This window comes from Macrobrachium nipponense, chromosome 2 (genome assembly GCF_015104395.2).
Source record: "Macrobrachium nipponense isolate FS-2020 chromosome 2, ASM1510439v2, whole genome shotgun sequence".
NCBI lineage: Eukaryota > Metazoa > Arthropoda > Malacostraca > Decapoda > Palaemonidae > Macrobrachium > Macrobrachium nipponense.
In genome coordinates, this window is record NC_087201.1 from 107962739 (window position 1) to 107980130 (window position 17392).

Sequence of the window (17392 nt, forward strand, 5' to 3'; positions counted from 1 at the left end):
TAGTAATATCATCTAAATATTTAATAACAAGCAATGCATTAAGAACCTTACTCCACATACAACTCATCACATTCAACAGATCCATATCTTAATCAGATGCACTTACTCCCCATTACAATCCAATCTTTATTATCATAAAATTATACATTATGAAATCTTTTCTATTAACAGAATCCCAATGGTTTGCCTTTGTAATTAGTATATTCCAAGAAATGTTTATCTAAAACTAAAGTTGTTTTTAATTCAGTACTACCATACTATATAAATCACTACCAATTATTAGTTATCAATCAGAGATCTTTGGTAACACATTCAACATACACACTAGTGCTATATTCATAAAACTATAATCTTTGTCAATTTTCCTACAATACTGCCTCTTTACTTAATGAATATAAACCTCATTCGATACATTCAATGTTTCATAATTGAGTACAATGTTTAAATGATGCTGTCTACTAAAACAGTGTGTTTTCCATAGTACTGCATTTAATAATGATAAATATTTTTATAAAAATGTTCAATTATGCAAATTATTAGACACGACTAACTTACCTTCTTTATCACTAATTATAATGTGCTATGATATTACACAAAAATTTTAGCTCTCGTACCATTGTCATTAAATTGAACCTGGTAAAGTTATTTTGAGTGCACTTATCTTTGCCAGTTCTATAAGAAAATATTTTCTTTTAAATAAAAGTTAATTTTTTCAACACAAACCAATCACCTTTAAAATAGTAGCTCTTTGTGCATATATTCAAATCACAGAAACTCTACCCTGCAGAGGTTGATGAAATTTCAGACACAGGATGTAAATTGACAGTTTGTGAGGAAATTGTGACTATCACGCATTGTTGTGGGTTTGAATCAGGAAAAGCTGAGGAGAATGAATGATACTAAGAAAGAGTCTAATAAAGTATTTAATTCTGGCGAGTCATCACACAAGTTTAAAGGGATAATGGAAATGCCAGTGATATCAAAAAACAAAAGGTTTATTTGAAGAAAGAAACTTTGCAGAGTGATGTACCATGGTTAATGGGTAAGAGTGCCCACGGGCAGACTTAGGGTGTGCACTAGGCCGGTGACCTTAGGTGCCCCTCTCATTTATGCTTAGGTTTCGGGATTTATTTTCTAATTGAGCACCCTTAGATGATGATGATGATGATGATTATTAATTATTAATTATTAATTATTAATTATTATTATTATTATTTATTATTAATTATTATTATTAATTATTATTATTAATTATTATTATTATTAATTATTAATTATTAATTATTAATTATTAATTATTAATTATTAATTATTATTATTAATTATTAATTATTATTAATTATTAATTATTATTACTTATTATTAATTATTAATTATTATTAATTTAATTATTATTAATTATTATTATTATTATTATTTTATTATTAATTATTATTATTATTATTATTATTATTATTAATTATTATTATTATTATTTTTATTAAAATAATGGCAGAATTCACAGAATTGATTTTGTACAATATTCTTTCAATTCTCCTTATGATTTTCCTTGTGGCACGCTGGTATTATAAAGCAGCTGTCCAATGTTCATCGTGCTGTAGGTCGTCAACGGAAATTTCGGGCGGGCTGCTTTATAATACCAGCGTGCCACAAAGGAAAATCATAAGGAGAATTGAAAGAATATTGTACAAAATCAATTCTGTGAATTCTGCCATTATTTTTAATAAAACTTGTTTGAAAGAAGGTCTGTTTCCAGCGTACACACATATTATTATTATTATTATATTATTTATTATATTATTATTATTATTATTATTATTATTATTGATTGCTGCTGAACCATTGTTTTAATAAATTAATTTTTATATATTTTGAGTTATTATTATTAATATTTTGCTGAGGTGTGGGGCCCTAGGCCATTACCTGCTAAATCTGCGAGTAAAATGGGTAAGACTATAAATTCAAGAGAGAATTGTGTTAAATAGAAGTATTAGGGGAAATTATGGCTAAGGTAAGAGAAGTCAAACAAGGTCACTTAAGAATACGTACAGTAATACCTCAATCTTATGGGATTCCAGTTGCACGAATTCAAAATAGCATAAATTTTTCATTGTAACTAATTATCATATACAAGTTTTTCACAAATATGCGAAGACAAACACATTTTTGAATCCTCAAGAAACCTGGCAAAAGTGTTTGTTTAATTTTTTATGTAATTTATAAGTTTTCAAGCTTTAATGTGTAAATTAAATGCCATTAAATAAAAAAAAAATTTTACTGGGATGAGAGAATTTTTGTGGTACATGTATGTACTAAGTTTATTAATATTCTCAAATATTTATAAGACTAAATAATACATACGTAATAATAATAATAATAATAATAATAATAATAATAATAATAATAATAATAATAATAATAATAATAATAATAATAATAATATAACTATTTATAAAATTTGTGCTGTGGAACCTCGGTTTTCCGTACATAATCCATTCCAGAACCTACCACGAAAACCGAAACAATAATTCCCATAAGGAATAATGTAAATACAATTAATGCATCCCAGATGCCCAAAAATATCTTTAAAATATACATTTTATACCGAATAGTTTTACATAAAAAAAACAATGAGAAATAAATATGTATAAAAGCCTAATGAAATGAATAAATGAACATTTAGCATTACTCTTACCTTTATGGAAAACAATTGCTAGCATATGGAAGATGGAGAGGAGGGGAGAGGGAGGAGGAGAGGTTATTGTTTGGAAGGGGAATCTCCCTCCAGAAGGACTTCAGGTATCAAGGACCTATCTGGGGTTACTTCTCTTTGTATTTACTGGCACTATCTGAGGTTACTTCCTCTCTTCATTTTTTACTGGCACTAGGCCCAACCTGAGAGTTTCAGACCCCTGTCGCACAACAAAACTGTCCAGAGATATTTGTTTCCTGGCATTTCTTTAAAATTTGCCTAAAATTAAATACAAAATTGTCATTAAACATGTTGGAGACATGGATTACAACTTCTTTGTTGGGATGATAATTCTCCACAAAATGTCTTACATAATTCCACTTTGCGAATAATGTCTTAAATCCTTGAAGTAGGCACATTATGTGTGCCCATTTGTTTTCTGAATTTTCAAACCGGCCTCTGCTGGTCTTAAATTCACTAACAGCAGTGCTTGTTGTGGGCATTTTCTCACTGAGATCAACATGCAACTTCCTCCAATACTTTGCTATGAGTTCTTTCTTAAATTCTATTGTGTTTCTCACCTTTATTACACAAGGGGTAGCACTTAGAACTTTCTTTGGTTTATTTAGCAGTTGCACTTGAATGAAAAAGCATCATGACACTCTCTCTCTCTCTCTCTCTCTCTCTCTCTCTCTCTCTCTCTCTCTCTCTCTCTCTCTCTCTCTCAGTTAGTGATACATAATTTAAAATTGATCTAATTTTACTTTTACTGTCTAGAACTGTAAATGCGCCATTCTAGACATAAGCACATAACTATGAGTTGTATTAGCCCACATAAAAAGCACTTTGTTCATGGAAAATAATTTCAAAACAAAACAAAAACAAAATAATGAATTTCTTAAAAACAGATTGAGAAGATTTTTAAAAATAGATCAGTCTGAAGGGGGAAAGATGAGACAAATAGTTTATATGTATTCTTCACAAATTTGCTCCAATGTTTTTCCAGCCATTTATTTCTTTTTTAAAGGTAATGTATTGAGCTAAATTTTAAATAAAATTATAGAAACTTTCATTTCAATTAAAAGTTAGCTTAATACTTAGGGGGACCATGATTAGGGTCATATTTAATGTTAAAACTCTAGAAGTCAGCATTTATTAGTATTTTTATAGACCATGCCCAAACTTATGCGAAAATTCCTCCTTGTTCGAGGGGGTCTGGAACCTAACCTCGTGTAACTTCAGGGTATTACTGTACCAACTTTGAGGAGGAAGGTAGAAGAACTGTTACTAGAGGGTTGGAAGCCAGAGTCTAAAGGAAATTAAAGGTGCAATGACGAAGTTACATTTACAATCTGGTCATGGAAGTGGAGATAAAATATGGAAGCTAACAGAAGCAGCACAGTGGAGTGACAGTTTCAGAGAGAAATGAAGAAATAAAAGTTACAAACAGACTTGATTGCAAGTTGTGAAGTATGTAAAAGTGGCATCATAAACACCCCTTATTATTATAATTATTGTGATATTTCAGTTAATGACAATTTTCAGTTATCAGCGCTAAGCCAGGCCCAGAACCCGTCATTAACCGGGGACTGCCTGTAATATTTTGTAATCTCCTCATCAATATTAAATAAAATTTATATTTTTGTTTGTGTAGCTTATGAATGATGCTGTGATCTGTTCTTCAGTATCAAATAAAGTTGCTATTTTCATTTGTATGCTTATAAATGATTGCCATTTACGTATACAGAATGTTATGCTACAGGCAATAAAATAAACAGGAAATAAACAGGAAGAGGTCTATACAAGGTCTTCCATACAAGCTAAAACATTCTACTGTGGTCATCCTAAGACTCTGGAGCCTGACAAATGATGTTCCTCTTCATTCACCCCCTCCAGATCTGCTCCCGTTCTTGAATACTTCCTCCAAAGGTTGGGGTGCTCATCTAAAAGAGCTCCTGGCCTCAGAGGTATGGAGTGCGCAGGACAAACAACTCCACATCAATCAATGAGTTGAAGCTGAGGGGGTAGCTTTCCTGGGTCTTTCAGGAGTTTCAAGAAAGGGAGGTGGGAACTCCATCATTCAATCTCCCAGAATGTTCGCAGTATCCAGAAGGGAGTCCTCCACCTCAACGAGCAGATCTGGGACGATGAACAGTTGACCTCTAGCCTCCTGTTGAAATGTAGTGAAGAGGTCTAACATGGGTTTTCTCCAAGTAGACATAGGAGACAACAAGATAACCGAAGGGGATTTCCTGATAATATGCTCTATTCAGACACATTCTAAATATTCTACTGTCAACTTGTGCACTGCCACAGTAATTGCACTGTAGGCAGAGGAATCGCGCCAAAGGAGCACCCACTTCCAACAGAGGAGAAGTCTTATGAGGTGATCCCTTATGATGACATACGTTCAGTATGCTGCTCATCAGAGATGTCTTATGACAATTGGACATGCCACAACCTTTGTCAAGAACTAAACTTGACCTCCCACAAATGCCTTCTATTTCAAAATACACAGCAAAACATCTTCTCCCTTGACAGAAAAAATCCAAAGACCATCAACAAGTTATCCAATCTCTGTAAATGTAAGCTGGAAGCAGCATGTTAAGTAACAAAGTTCAGTTTTACACTTTACCTTGAAAAATCTACTCATTTCTTACGAAGCATTCAATGCAATGAAATACTTACTCTGAATTAATCTGCTGCTGCATTGTCATACTTTGAGGCCCTTCTGAAGACGACAAGGAAGCTTCTGCTGTGGGAGTTACAGGCTGAAAGTTTCCATTCACAAACTCAGAAAATGTTGCATCTACATCATTAAGCGTTTCCCATACCATGTTTTCATGTAAAAAGCCTTGATCAGTCAGCAGCTGATAAATCTGGTCCTGAAAAAACTCATGGCTTTAATCAAATGTTTTAGTTTAACAAAAAATATTTTTCAATGCTTAACCCTTAATTGACGGGGTAATAAATCAATATACACCACACCAGGCCGGCAAAACTTTGAAGTCGTCCAAATTAAGAAAAAAACTCTTCAATGAACAGAGAAAGATGTGGTGTATGAAAAAAAATATAAAAAATTTTCCTACCTTCCACAAGAAGTTGAAAATGACTTTTCAAAAATGAAAATGACTATTCAATTGCAAATTTCACAAAGTTATACATGATTATTCTAACAAATAAATTTATTGTATTTAGTAAAATTATAATTATAGCTCACACAACACTAAACCAGATAAGAAGTAAAATTAGTAAAAAATTCTGAGCATATTTGTTATTAAATATCTACGCAAATTTACCGAGAATAAAGATGCAATACCTTTTTTGGATTTATACATGTTTTTTCTAGTATTTCTTTGAACTTTTCTTAGCAAAATCACATTTATAACCGATATACTATTGTAAAAGATACAAACTAAAACCAAGTCACTCATTTGTATATTTAAAAGCAAATTTACAAAAAGACATCATACGACAGAGATAGGTGCTACACCCTCCCATGAAGTCAAGATCCCAACTCTCTCTCTCTTGAGCCACCCAGTGGATTCTTGCCAGTTTTAAAAGTTGCCATTAATAAATTTATGGGCTATAGAAGAAATGGCATATCTTTCCCAGCCTGATTCTCCCAAATCAATGGCGCGTAATACTGTTACTCACCATGAGTCACTCCATCGTCCACCTAAAACCTGTTATTGCTACTCATGAGAGCATGTCTGTCCATTATGGGTTAAAAAGTTAAAAATGACAATTCTTTTAATCAATTTGTATTTTTCCATAGCTAACAAACCTGAGATCTTAATAATAGGATAAATCTTCTAGTGCCAGCTGGAAACCAGTTAAAAACAATCAAAGATAGTAATGCAAAGAATCTGTGGCACCTGGCAACTCAAGTGTAGATGAGATGGAGAATGGTCATAGGTCACACATGAACACCATGATGCATTCAGTCTTTCTTCCAACCCAGCATTAGCAGAGGGGTGGCTACAGGTGAGCAATAAATGTTAAGATCTCAGGTTTGCTAGCTATGAAAAATACTAATTGATTAAAAAACTTGTCATTTGTTCATATGTAAAAAAACCTTTGATCTTAACAATAGGATATACTCTTACTTGGAGGGAGGCATAAGAATCCTGAACTGACTAGAGGCTCAGCACACCGGACAACCCTTCCCAGAAGTGAGTTCTAAATTGGGGGATACAAGCCCATGAGAAAATAGATATATGAGTATCTTAAAAACTCAGCCCGCTGGGATTGAACACAATGAGACATGTCCAGATTCATTGCATGCGACACGAGAACTCCATCTGTTCAAGCAACAAACCATGTAGGCTGCAACCGGTTTGTCACCACTCCTCCCACCCCTTGCTGGAGAGAGGAGTACGTATATGCTACTGAGAAGCAAATTTGCATATTGTATGGTATACAAATAAAATAGATGCAACACAGTATGGCCACCAGACTCACATGTATCAGACAAGTTCCAGCGTATGAAGTGTTTATTCTTCAACTCGCCCATAGGAATGAAGAATGGAAAAAGGGAAAGGAGCCCAGTCACCTCACTCGTTCTCTCTGCCACATCTTACTTATGATACACTGTCCCACCAGGGGCACTAAATGAGCTACACAACTTGTTGGGCAGCCACCACCAGACCCAAGGAAAAAATGTCCAAGGACCTTAAGGCAATGTCCTTCAGGTAAAAGGAGGTGAAAGTGTTCTACTGAAACCAAGAACCAGCATTCAAAATCCTATGAGCAGACAAGTTCTCCTTAACCCTCTTACGCCGATTGGACGTAGTAAACGTCGAGCCAAAATGTCTCCCGTATGCTGATTGGACGTATTAGACGTCGACTCAAAAAAGTTTTTTTTTAAATTCGCGGAAAAATACTTATAGGCCTACCAGCCGAAAACTTTTGAATCAAGCGCCTTGGGGGATATTGGGAGTTCACGGATCAAGGCGTTGTTTTGTTTACAATCGTTACGCAGCCGCGCAAATTTCTTTCTTACCGTACTGAACAGTATCAGTGACACATCTCAAAAATTATTTCGTCACTGACATAATTTTTGCACCATTTTAAATTATCCGTTACATGAAGTATTATATATGAAAATGTGCACAATTTCATGTAGAATACAACAAAAAAATACTCATGATTGTAGCTTTTATTAGTTTTGAAATATTTTCATATAAATAACAATAAGTGCCAAAATTTCAACCTTCGGTCAACTTTGACTCTACCAAAATGGTCAAAAAACGAAATTGTAAGCTAAAACTCTTAAATTCTAGTAATATTCAATCATTTGCCTTCATTTTGCAACAAATTGGACGTCTCTAGCACAGTATTTCGATTTATGGTGAATTCATGAAAAAACTTTTTCCTTACGTCCGCGCGGTAACTCTTCGAATAAGTTTTTTTCGTGCGATTGTCCTAATGTTTGCACCATTTTAAATTTGCCGTTACATAAAGTTTCATATATGGAAATGTGCACAATTTCATGCACAATAAAACTAAAAACATCCCATGGTTGTAGCTTTTATCAGTTTTGAAATATTTTCATATAAATAACAATAAGTGCAAAAATTTCAACCTTGGTCAACTTTGACTCTACCGAAATGGTCGAAAAATGCAATTGTAAGCTAAAACTCTTATATTCTAGTAATATTCAATCATTTACCTTCATTTTGCAAACAAATTGGAAGTCTTTAACACAATATTTTGATTTATGGTGAATTTATGAAAAAAAAAAAACCATTTTCCTTACGTCCGCGCGGTAACTCTTCCGAAAAAAATCAAATTTTTTCTTGCGATTGTCGAAATGTTTGCACCATTTAAAAGTAGCCGTTACATAAAGTTTTATATAAGAAAATGTGCGCAATTTCATGTAGAATACAACATAAAATGATTGAAGGGTGTAGCTTTTCTCTTTTTTGAAATATTTGCATATAAATCACGATAAATAGATAAAAAACTACGTTCGGTCAACTTTGACTCTACCGAAATAGTCGAAAAACGCTATTGTAAGCTAAAACTCTTACAATCTAGTAATATACAATCATTTATCTTCATTTTGAAACAAATTTGAAGTGTCTAGCACAATATTTAGATTTATGGTGAATTTAAAAATAAAACTTTCTTTCCCTCCACGCGCAGATTCGCGGCCGCAAATCTCCGAAATGCGTACGTCGCATTCTCCTAATATTTGCTCCTTTTCATATTAGGCGTTTTATAGTGTTTCATATATGAAAATGTGCGCAAATTCATGAAGAATACAAAAAAAAAATATTTGAAGGTTGTAGCTTTTCTCATTTTTGTAATATTTGCATATAAAAAAATATATATAAAAATTTCGACATTCGGTCAAATTTAACTCGTCCAAAATGGTCGAAAACTGCAATTCTAAGCTAAAAATCTTACAGTATTGTAATATTCAATCATTTGTCTTCATTTTGGAAACAAATTGGAAGTCTCTAGAACAATATTTAGATTTATGGTGAATTTTTGAAAAAAAACATTTTTTTTTATTTTTTTACGTCCGCGCGTTACGAATTCATGCATCATTTTGTGATAATATTTTTTCTGTGTTGCTTTGATCGTTTTACAATGTGTTATATATCAAAATGATTGCAATTTAGTGTACAATACAATGATAAAAAAGTAACTCGTTAGCTTTAACCGTTTTTTCCACAGCTCGATTTGAATACAATTATGTATGAATTTTTTTTTCGCTACCATATATCGCATTATTTATATATGATAATGATATTTTTTTTCTTTTCTGGTGGTTGCATACTAAACTTCAGGCAATGACAAAAAAAGGAGCCAAAAATGAACTCTCAATCTTGAAAACTAAATGCGCTGTCATTTTTTGAAAAAATTATTTTTTCCGCTTCTGCGCTCACTCCAAACCCGCCTCGGCATGCAGGAGACATTTTGGTTTTTAGGGCTTCGGCGTAAGAGGGTTAAAAACCAGAGAGGAACCAATTCCTCTGATGTCATGTGCTCTTGCATGCACATTATCTGTGACAGAACTTGAAGGTAAGGAGTAGGCCTGTCTAATCACCTCACGAAGGCAGAATGAAATGGTATTCTTGGACACTTCTTTCTTGGCTTGGCCTGTGCTAACAAAGGTCTACGACACCTGTGCCTTAGGTGATGAGTCTTTTTCAGATAGCAATGTGATGCTCTGACAGGACAAAGCAATAACTCCTGAGGATCATTGCCAACAAACTCATCAAGGGAAGGGATTGAAAACGAAGTAAATCTGTCATCATGAACCGAGCGATTTTGAGTCTTAGCCACAAATTCCGGAACAAACTCAAAGGCCTGACCTCCAAACCCCTGGTGTGCTTGAAATCATAACTTAGGTCATGAAGCTCTCCAACCCTCTTTGAGGAAGCCAAGGCCAATAGGAAAACTGTCTCAAAAGTCAGTTCCTCTCTGACAATCAACGTAGAGGTTCAAATGGAGCCGAAGTGAGACTACTTAGAACCAGAGTAACATAGCACATAGGAGGTTTGAGTTCTCTAGGTGAACAGGATTGCTCAAAACTCTGAACAACATATAGATTTCCCAGGATGAAGCAATATTCATGCCTTTCAGAGACGGAAAGGCCTTTCTCATTCCTGAAGAAGATCAGAAAATCTGCTATAGGCTGAAAAGAAGTTCCAAGTAGAGAGAAACCCTGTTGATGACACCAATCGCAGTAGACAGCCCACTTGCTATGGTATATGGGTGACAAAGACCTACTGAGGTAGCCAGACATCTGACCTGCTACTCTGTGAGAAAAGATTCTCACTCACAAGAGATACTTGACAGTCTCCAGCTGTAAAGCAATAGGGACCCTACCGATTGGTGGTACCTCTCCACATGCGGCTGGCATAGTAGGTTGTGCCAAGGGGCAATTTCTCTCAGAACTGCTGACTGAAGAACAGGTTTGGGAACCTCTCTGCCTGGGGCCATAACGGCACTACCAAGGTCATCCTGAGATTCCTGGAATTCATTACTCTTGTTCAGGACCTGATGGATCAGGCAGAAAGGGGGGAAGGCATACACCTCTAGATTGTTCCAAGGATGATGAAGGGCATCCTCTGCTACAGTGAAAGGATCTGGGACCACTGAGCTGTAAACTTATAGCTTCCTGTTGAAGCACATGGCAAAGAGGTCTAACATCGGTCTTCCCCACAGGAGAAACAGCCTGTCCGCTATGTCCTGATCAGAGACCACTCAATACCTAAAACTTTACTCTAATGACTTAGCTTGTCAGTCACCACATCCCTCCTGCCCAGAATGCATCCGGCTATGAGCTCCATCAAGTTATCAATCACCCACTGGTGTACCTCGACTGTCAACAAGTGGAGCTAGCGAGACACCAGCACCCCATTTGTTCACTTACACTACCACCATGGTGTTTTCCAACATCAAAATGACAGTGTCCCTCCACCCTTTCTCAAAATTCCCTTATACCCAGGAGAGCAGCCTTCAACTCCAACACACTGGTGTGAAGGAGCTTGTCCTCTATAATCCATACTCCCAAGGCTGCGACCTATTCAAAATGCATCTAGTCCCAACCAGTCCAGCAACATCGGATCTACTACCCAGGCTAGAAGAATTAGAACTGGGGAGCACAACAACTGAAGACGGTTGTTCCTGGACGTTGCAAACAAGATCTATGCATACTTTTATGTTCAGCTTTCACTCTGATGACAGAACTTGCCGCCCTCTGATAAGTTTGTCTGCCAGAAAGTTCTTTTTCCCCCAAACAAATCGTGGAACCAGACGGATACAATGTTCTTCTGCCCAAAGGAGAAGATCCCATGTTGTCTTGAACAAAGTGAACGAGTCCCCCTCCCGGCTTCCGAATGTATGACAGATCTGTGGAGTTGTCGGCATGAATGGCCACCACTTGAGCTTTGACAAGAAGTACAAACTTCCAAAGGACCAGGAACACCGCCAGAAGCTCCTTGACATTGATGTGCAGGGATTTTTGAGACTGTCCAAACTCCCAACACTTTGCAATCCTGAAGAAGGGCTCCCCAACTTACGTCTGATGTGTGAATAAACTGTAAGTCGGGATTCACTGAAAGAAGAGACACACCTTCCTGAAGCCTTTCTCTTTAATTCCACCATGAGAGAACGCTCTTTATCTCTTTTGTGATTGGGAAAACTGTTGAATCTGGTTGGGACCTCCTGCACCAGTTTGCCTTGAGGAAGAACTGTAGAATCCTCGAGTGTGGTCTTCCTAGTTTCACGAACTTCTCTACCAAAAAGAGGACACCCAGCAAACTCATCCACTGTACTACTGAGCACAACGGACTGGTCAGGAACTGTTAAACTGTCTGGAGGCACGATTCCACTCTCTTTGGGGACAGACAAGCTCAAAAAAGTCTGAGAGTTTAGTCACTTGCAAATAGAGAATTCCCTGAGAAGGAATAACTTGGGATTTTGACACATTTATTACAATGCCCAACTTCTGCATCAGGCAGAGAGTCCTCTCTGGGTCCTTCGCATACTGGTTTTTCTGAAGGGGCACAGAGAACCCAGTCATCCAAATACAGAGACAAATTTATCCCCATCAAATGCAACCACTGTCCCAAGAGACTTAAAATCCTGGTGAACACTGAGGTGCTGGCAACAGGCCGAGGCACAGCATTCAAAACTGAAAGATCTTGTCTGAAAAACAAAACGAAGATACTTCCTGGAGTCATGATGGATTGGGACATGGAAGTACGCATCCTGCAAGTTGAGGGATACCATCCAATCCAACTGATGAAGTGAGGAAAGTATGGAACCCTGCGTCTCCTTCTTAAACTTCGTTTTCAGAACATAACAATTCAAAGTGCCGACATCCAAAATGGGCCTCCAGCCCCTGATGCTTTGGGGAACTACAAACAGCCAGTTGTAGAACCAGAACCCCTCTGACATGTCAAGTGACCTCTTCGACTGCAGGTTTGAGAATCAAGGACTTTACTTCCTCCTCGAGTGCTGAAAACTTCTCCAAGCCACCGGAGTACAGTGGGGCATCGCTTAATCGCGGATCAGTAATCACGGAATCAGTCATCCAAAGGTTTTTTCTTGGACTGCTTCTCATGCTATATCGCTGGTATGAATTGCAGCATCGCGGGACAAATGTGTTGCGTATGCGATGTTTATCAGTAGGCTAAGCCTCGGCCGCGGTATGATAATCACCAACATACATGAAACAACTCACATTATGATATTAACTGACAATAAAAGTAATAAAACTATTCTCACCTTATATATTATTGGCATATCTTCATAATAAATAGCCTATTCAAGGTATACGTATGACGTTCATTTACCGGTAGGCTAAACCTAGTTGCAGTGCGATAACCACCAACATACATGAACAGATTCACATTATATTAACTGATAATAAAGGTAATAAAACCATTCTCACCTTACATGTTATAGACATATCTCTGAATGAAGTTCCATTCGGCAACTAAAAACGGTGACGATATTGGTAAAATGAAATCAGTTGATTATTTTAAGAATGTAAACAATACCAAAATGCAAATGGTAGATCGCTATGTTCATATAATACTATAATATGATAATAATAATACATGCAATATGATTAGACACGGTAAAACAACAGTTTTATTAAAATTATCATTATTCTCAACACAATTATTATTGAACTTTTGCTAATGGATATCTGTCAATGTTACAACCAAATCTGGCAACAGTCTCTCTCTCTCTCTCTCTCTCTCTCTCTCTCTCTTCTCCTCTCTCTCTCTCTCTCTCTCTCTCTCTTCTCAGCAGTTATCAAGTTGTATTTAAGTTGTCACTGCCGATATTCAATGGTGGCTTCCAAGGGTTAAAATAAAATACATTTTTTACTCTCTCTCTCTCGGCGACGAAGCGTAAACACTCTCTCTCTCTCTCTCTCTCTCTCTCTCTCTCTCTCTCTCTCTCTCTCTCTCTCTCTCTCTCTCTCTCTCTCTGACGAAGCGTAAACAAAATACGTAAAACCATTTTACTTTCTATATTATTATCTTCTTAATAAAAAGGCTATTTGTGGAATAATTTCATATCAGTGAAAATCAACTTTTATCTATGCGAAGCCAGCCAGCTGACAAAATGTACATACGTATATGAAAATCAAATTATGGTAGCGTTCACAGCAAGATTAGCTTTCAAAACTGTAATAGTACTAATCACGGTAGCAATAATGTTTGGGAATATACGTAACATTCATTTTCAATATACAATATCATTGTTATTCTGGTAGTAAATAATAGTTTAGAATGAAATAATGTACTCTGCATTGTCAGAGGGTTTGTTGCACGATGAAACAAACAAAATATAGTTTTCCTTTTAGGCTACGTGTCTAGAAAAACATGAAGAGAATTGGCTTTGCGACTTCATTTATTTTGATATTTTTAATAATACAATAACTATCATTTGTACTACTAACACGGATCTGTTGAGTCCAGTGTTAGCAGTTTCGCATTTTTAATGCTAGCTTTCATTTTCTTGAGGTAATTAGTAAGAAAATTTTCAATCCAGCATCTGACAGGAAAATTTGCATTTGTTCTCAAATACATCTAGCATACATATTTTGACATCAAAACTTTGTAATGTTAAGTTTAATATTTCTTTTATTCTACTATGTTAGATATATCATGCAAGAAAAAGAACAAAATCTTGCAAAACCATTTTCGGGAATTGAACAGAATAGGTTTCGAAATTATTAGAAATCATGTAACATAATGTACAAGTACACTGTGTATGTTAGAAACATGTTTGAATATAAAAAAAGAGAGCAATCGGTTGAAATTGGCTGGGTGGCATTTTTGTGTATGTTGTTAATTTTTTAGCACTTTATGGAGCAAAATCTAGCAAGAAATTGCCATTCCCATTTGGCAACACTGGCCAGCCCACGTTTTACATATGTTTTTATTGAAGTCATGTTTGCCACGTTCTTTAAATTGTACCCATATAAACGAGTTAATTATGTGGCATCCAAAAGCCAAGATTCTTTTACTCTTATGGGAAAGAAGCCTAAACATCAGTTGAAGGTTATTACGTGTAATATATTAACGTGTTGTGAAGGAAAGAGGCCCACATGAGCATGCATATGTAGGCTTCTAGCTGTAATCCATAGGCTAGTAGGCTACATATATACAGTAGCACGCTTTTAAGGCTAATGTTATAAAATAACTTTGAAACTATCTTGAATTTAGTTTAAGGTGATAGTTGAAGACATATTTGGTGTTTGAACTAAAGTAGGCAGTTATAAACATTGGAATAGTGGTCTTGGGTGGGTTAACTATTTAAGTAGGCAGTTTTTAGCAATTTTTGAGGGGGGTACCAGGATAACACGGGTATTTATTTATCACAGGGGGTTCTGGGCCCTATCCCACGCAATTATCGAGGCCCTACTGTATGATGTTAACAGAACTAGGATCTTGGCCAGGGGAGGTCTTTCCCTGAAAGGAATGGTGTAACCTAGACGTAACACTTCGATAACCCAGGCTTCTGCACCCCTAATCTTCCACGCCTTCCAAAACTTGCGCAGGCTGGCATCTACGGACGTGCGAAGGACCGGAACATCAGTTTTCTGCAGGCTTACCTGCGGTTCTAGGCTTGGACTTAAAGGGTTGGAGCAAGGTCCGGCAAAAGGGCACGACTTTCCCCAACGAAAAGGCTGCTTCTGAAATGGTGAGAAGAACTTGGTTGGTGCCGCAACTGCTGCTGAGGACCTAGGACACTTGGTGGATTGTGCTAGCAAATCCGTAGTGAATTTCTTCTCAAGAGCTGAAAGAATGTCCTGCAACATCTTGAGGAAACATGTGCGACTTACCCAGAGGGGAAAACATGAGAGTAGACTTCTGTATAGCTGTTATTCCTTTAGTGGTAAAGGAGCACCATAACTCACGCTTCTTCAATGCTTTCATGGCAAATAAGGAAGCTACTTTATCCGTACCATCTCTAGCCGCTTTATCAGAACAAGAAAGTACTCCCAGCCAGTCCTCCCAAAAATCCTCAGAAAGCAAAGGGCAGTTTTCTAACCCTCTCGCCAACGCTCCAATCGACCAGTCCACAAATCTGAAGATTTCTAAAACCTTAAAGAGGTTATGAACCAGGTGGTAGATCTCTGACGACGAAAAGAACGTCTTCGCAGCCAAAAACGTCACTCTCCTATTTGGGTCCACCAGGACTGAAAAGTCCCCCTGGGAGGAGGCAGATACTCCCAAGGAAGGAGCTTCCCCGGTTACATAGAAACAGTAACGCTTCTTGATGAGCAATGAAGGAGGGAAGGCAAAAGATCCTTTGCCTTGTTCTCTCTTAGCCTACAGCCACTCGTCTACAATACGCAGAGCCTTCCTTGCTGCAGAAGAGAGTTGTTTCTTTTTCTTCATCAGGAAGATCAGAGGAGGCAAACTAGGAGTGGCAGGAGAGAAATGGTCCAGAAAATAATCCAAAAGAAACCTCATCAAAGAAGATTAAGCTGTTGAAGGTTGAGTCGAGACTTGGTCTAACTCTTGCTCTTCCTCCTCTGAGGACACGGGAGACAGGGTTGGTTCTTCCTTCTTCAACGGCAGCGTCTTACCCTTAAAGAAAGACAACAACGCCTTCAAGTATTGTCGAAAAGGAGCCAATGCAGGCCTCCTGTTAGTATGGCTATGAACAAACAGATAACGAAGATTCATGTAATGACGTTGAAGCAGGCTTCGGACTCGAAGTTGAAGTCTGTCAAGTCGACTGAAGGGGAGCCCCTCATTTATTCAGCACCTGCACCCGTCGATCTTCAATCGAGTCCGCTGAGTCACGAGTCAAAGCATAAGAGTCACAAGTCAAAACAGCATGACTATAAGATGAGCAGTGACTGGAAACTGTATCCCTAGATCTCTTGACAGGGATAGGGGAATCATCAAGTACTGATGACTTCTTAAGATGGCGATAGGCCATGGAACTACGCCAGTGACACGAACCCGGAGGAGACGAACACTGAGTCCGACAGTAACTGCACACTGAAATAGGCGCCTTTCCAACACCTTGGACCTCTGGTATGTCCTCTCCCTGAGGCGGGGGAGCGGTACAGTGACCTTTGTCTAGGAAAACTGGAGGAACGGACAGCCACCCCCTCACAATGCACTTCACTAGCACTAGCACTGGGTACTTTAACTTCACTTTTCTCCTTGAACAATTTCATGGAGGCACCTAACTCCCTTGTAGTAATGGTCAAAATACTCATTCCTCTCAAACCTTGATTCGAGGCTGGTAATGGTATCAGAAAATGCAACATGGGAAGCTGACGAAGGAGTAGGAAATGAAAGGGTTGGAGGACTGAGAGTGGGAGAAAGATTTCCAGGAACAGGAGAAGAAGCAGGACTAGAAATCTTCACTAACACAAGAGAAGGCAGAGGAGCTGCCTTTTTCTTCCCATCTTGCAACACCTTATCATGTGAAATGCCAATCCTGACATACAGAACATCTAAGTTCCCTCGAACAATTCCTCACCCCTACATTTAGTGCATCTAGAGTGAGGATCGTAAATTTCTTTAACTAATCTAATTTTGTAGCCATCTGAGGAAACCTAACTCCAGATGTGTTTGAATCCGACATATTCAAGCAAAAAGGGCATCAAATAACAAAATAAGCTAAGCTAATTCTGACAAAAACAAAACCACAACAAAACTGTATGTCACCAATACCCAGTTAAGTAAAAAT

General features: G+C 37.1%; 1 protein-coding gene across 2 annotated transcripts in view; it reads right to left on the minus strand.

Annotated features, from left to right (window-relative positions):
• Positions 1-17392, minus strand: part of LOC135220895 (ubiquitin carboxyl-terminal hydrolase MINDY-2-like) — a gene marked incomplete at its 3' end in the record, with an annotated part of 112734 nt that overhangs the window by 39201 nt on the left and 56141 nt on the right. For both annotated transcript variants that reach the window (XM_064258509.1, XM_064258508.1), the window contains 1 exon segment: positions 5381-5577. In XM_064258509.1, coding sequence (XP_064114579.1) covers positions 5381-5577 — 197 coding nt within the window.